Consider the following 1,441-nt stretch of genomic DNA (forward strand, 5'->3'; position numbering starts at 1 on the left):
TCTTTGTTTTTTTTTTTTTTTTTCTGACATAAGCATTTCAAATGCTAGGGACAGGGTCTCAGATAGGAAGCGGAGCCCCCATCGCAGGCTTTGGAGACTTGTTAATAGGGGCTTGTCGGAGCCAGCCCGTCCCGCAGGCTGGGGTCCAGTCTGCCTGTGGCTGCGTCCCCACCTGACCACAGCGGTGTGCGCGTCCGGGACACGCCGCCCGCCCTCTGTCTTCACGGGGCAGGGGTTGACGGCGGGCACCTGACCGCAGCGGTGTGCGCGTCTGGGACACGCCGCCCGCCCTCTGTCTTCACGGGGCAGGGGTCGACGGGGGCAGGCAGGAGGCGCCACCCTTGGTCTCCGTCTGCTGGCCAAGCTGAGTGTGGAGTCAGGCTCTGGGGTCCGGGTGTCCCTTGGGTCTGCAGGGAGGTGTTTCCAGTGTTGGGTGGGGCGGGGAAGTGCTCCATCCTGAGAGGTCCTCCAGTGCCCACCCCCAGCCCTCTCCTGCCCCAACGAGGGGGCTGGTTCACTGAGCTCGGGGCCACCTCGCACTCCAGGGTCTCGGTGTTCGCATCAGGCCCAGGATCCTCACCCTCAGCAGAAACTGGGTGTGGCCAGGCGGGGCGCGCCTGCACTCAGGAGGGACACGGAGGCCCGGACCCAGGGCGGCTCGCCAGGGCCACGCAGGGGGCTCAGTGCCGTGTTTGTGTTTGGAGCGGCGTCCCCCCAGGGCCGGGGCACGGTGCAGGCCCCAGCTGGGGGCCCCAGGCCGGGTGGGTGGGTCCTCACCAGGGAGTGTCCCAAGCCCACTTCTGCCCGCGTGGCCTGTGGCCGTGTGGGGTGGGGGTACCTTTTGCACACGAGGGTCTGGAGGCTCAGGGTGCCCAGGGCTTGCTGGGGGCCGGCCGTGCCTGGAGCCTGGGTCTCTCGGGTGCGGCGGGGGTGGTGCCAGGCACTCGGGGCAGTGGCCGCACTGACCCCCACCCCCACGCCCCCTGCAGACTGCCTGCTGATGCTGGCCTACAAGGACAAGTCGGAGCGCGCCAAGGGGCTTCGGGAGCGTAGCAGCCTGACGCTGGAGGACATCTGCGGGCTGGAGCCCGGCCTGCCCTACGAGGGCCTGGCCCACACGCTGGCCATCGTCTGTCTGTCGCAGGCCGTCATGCTGGGCTTCGACAGCCGCGAGGCCATGTGTGCCTGGGACGCCCGGATCCGCTACGCGCTGGGCGAGGGTGAGTGCGCCCAGAGCCCACGGGGACGGGTTCTTCCTGCCCTCAGGGGTCCCCGGGGGTCTCACCGCTGGGCTGCAGAGGCCGGGTCACGACTCCCAGTGCCTGCTGAGCGCCCTCTGGTCAGCCGTGATTGGGGTGATGGTGGGTTCACAGGGGGGATGCCTCTTGAGCTCCCGAACTTGGCCACATCCATATGACCTGGGGGCCTTTAGCCCAAGCGG

The 1,441-nt window shown here is 68.4% G+C and overlaps 1 protein-coding gene across 1 annotated transcript in view; it reads left to right on the forward strand.

Moving 5' to 3' along the window:
• The first annotated feature begins 998 nt into the window (after positions 1-998).
• Positions 999-1,441, forward strand: part of DOK7 (docking protein 7) — a 24,255-nt gene continuing 23,812 nt past the window's right edge. Inside the window, exon 1 of the mRNA XM_010848137.1 lies at positions 999-1,220. Within this exon, the coding sequence (XP_010846439.1) occupies positions 1,001-1,220 (220 nt within the window). The 5' untranslated portion in view covers positions 999-1,000. The remainder of the gene's footprint in view (positions 1,221-1,441) is intronic.

Source organism: Bison bison, unplaced genomic scaffold, assembly GCF_000754665.1.
Source record: "Bison bison bison isolate TAMUID 2011002044 unplaced genomic scaffold, Bison_UMD1.0 scf7180017849866, whole genome shotgun sequence".
Classification (NCBI taxonomy): domain Eukaryota; kingdom Metazoa; phylum Chordata; class Mammalia; order Artiodactyla; family Bovidae; genus Bison; species Bison bison.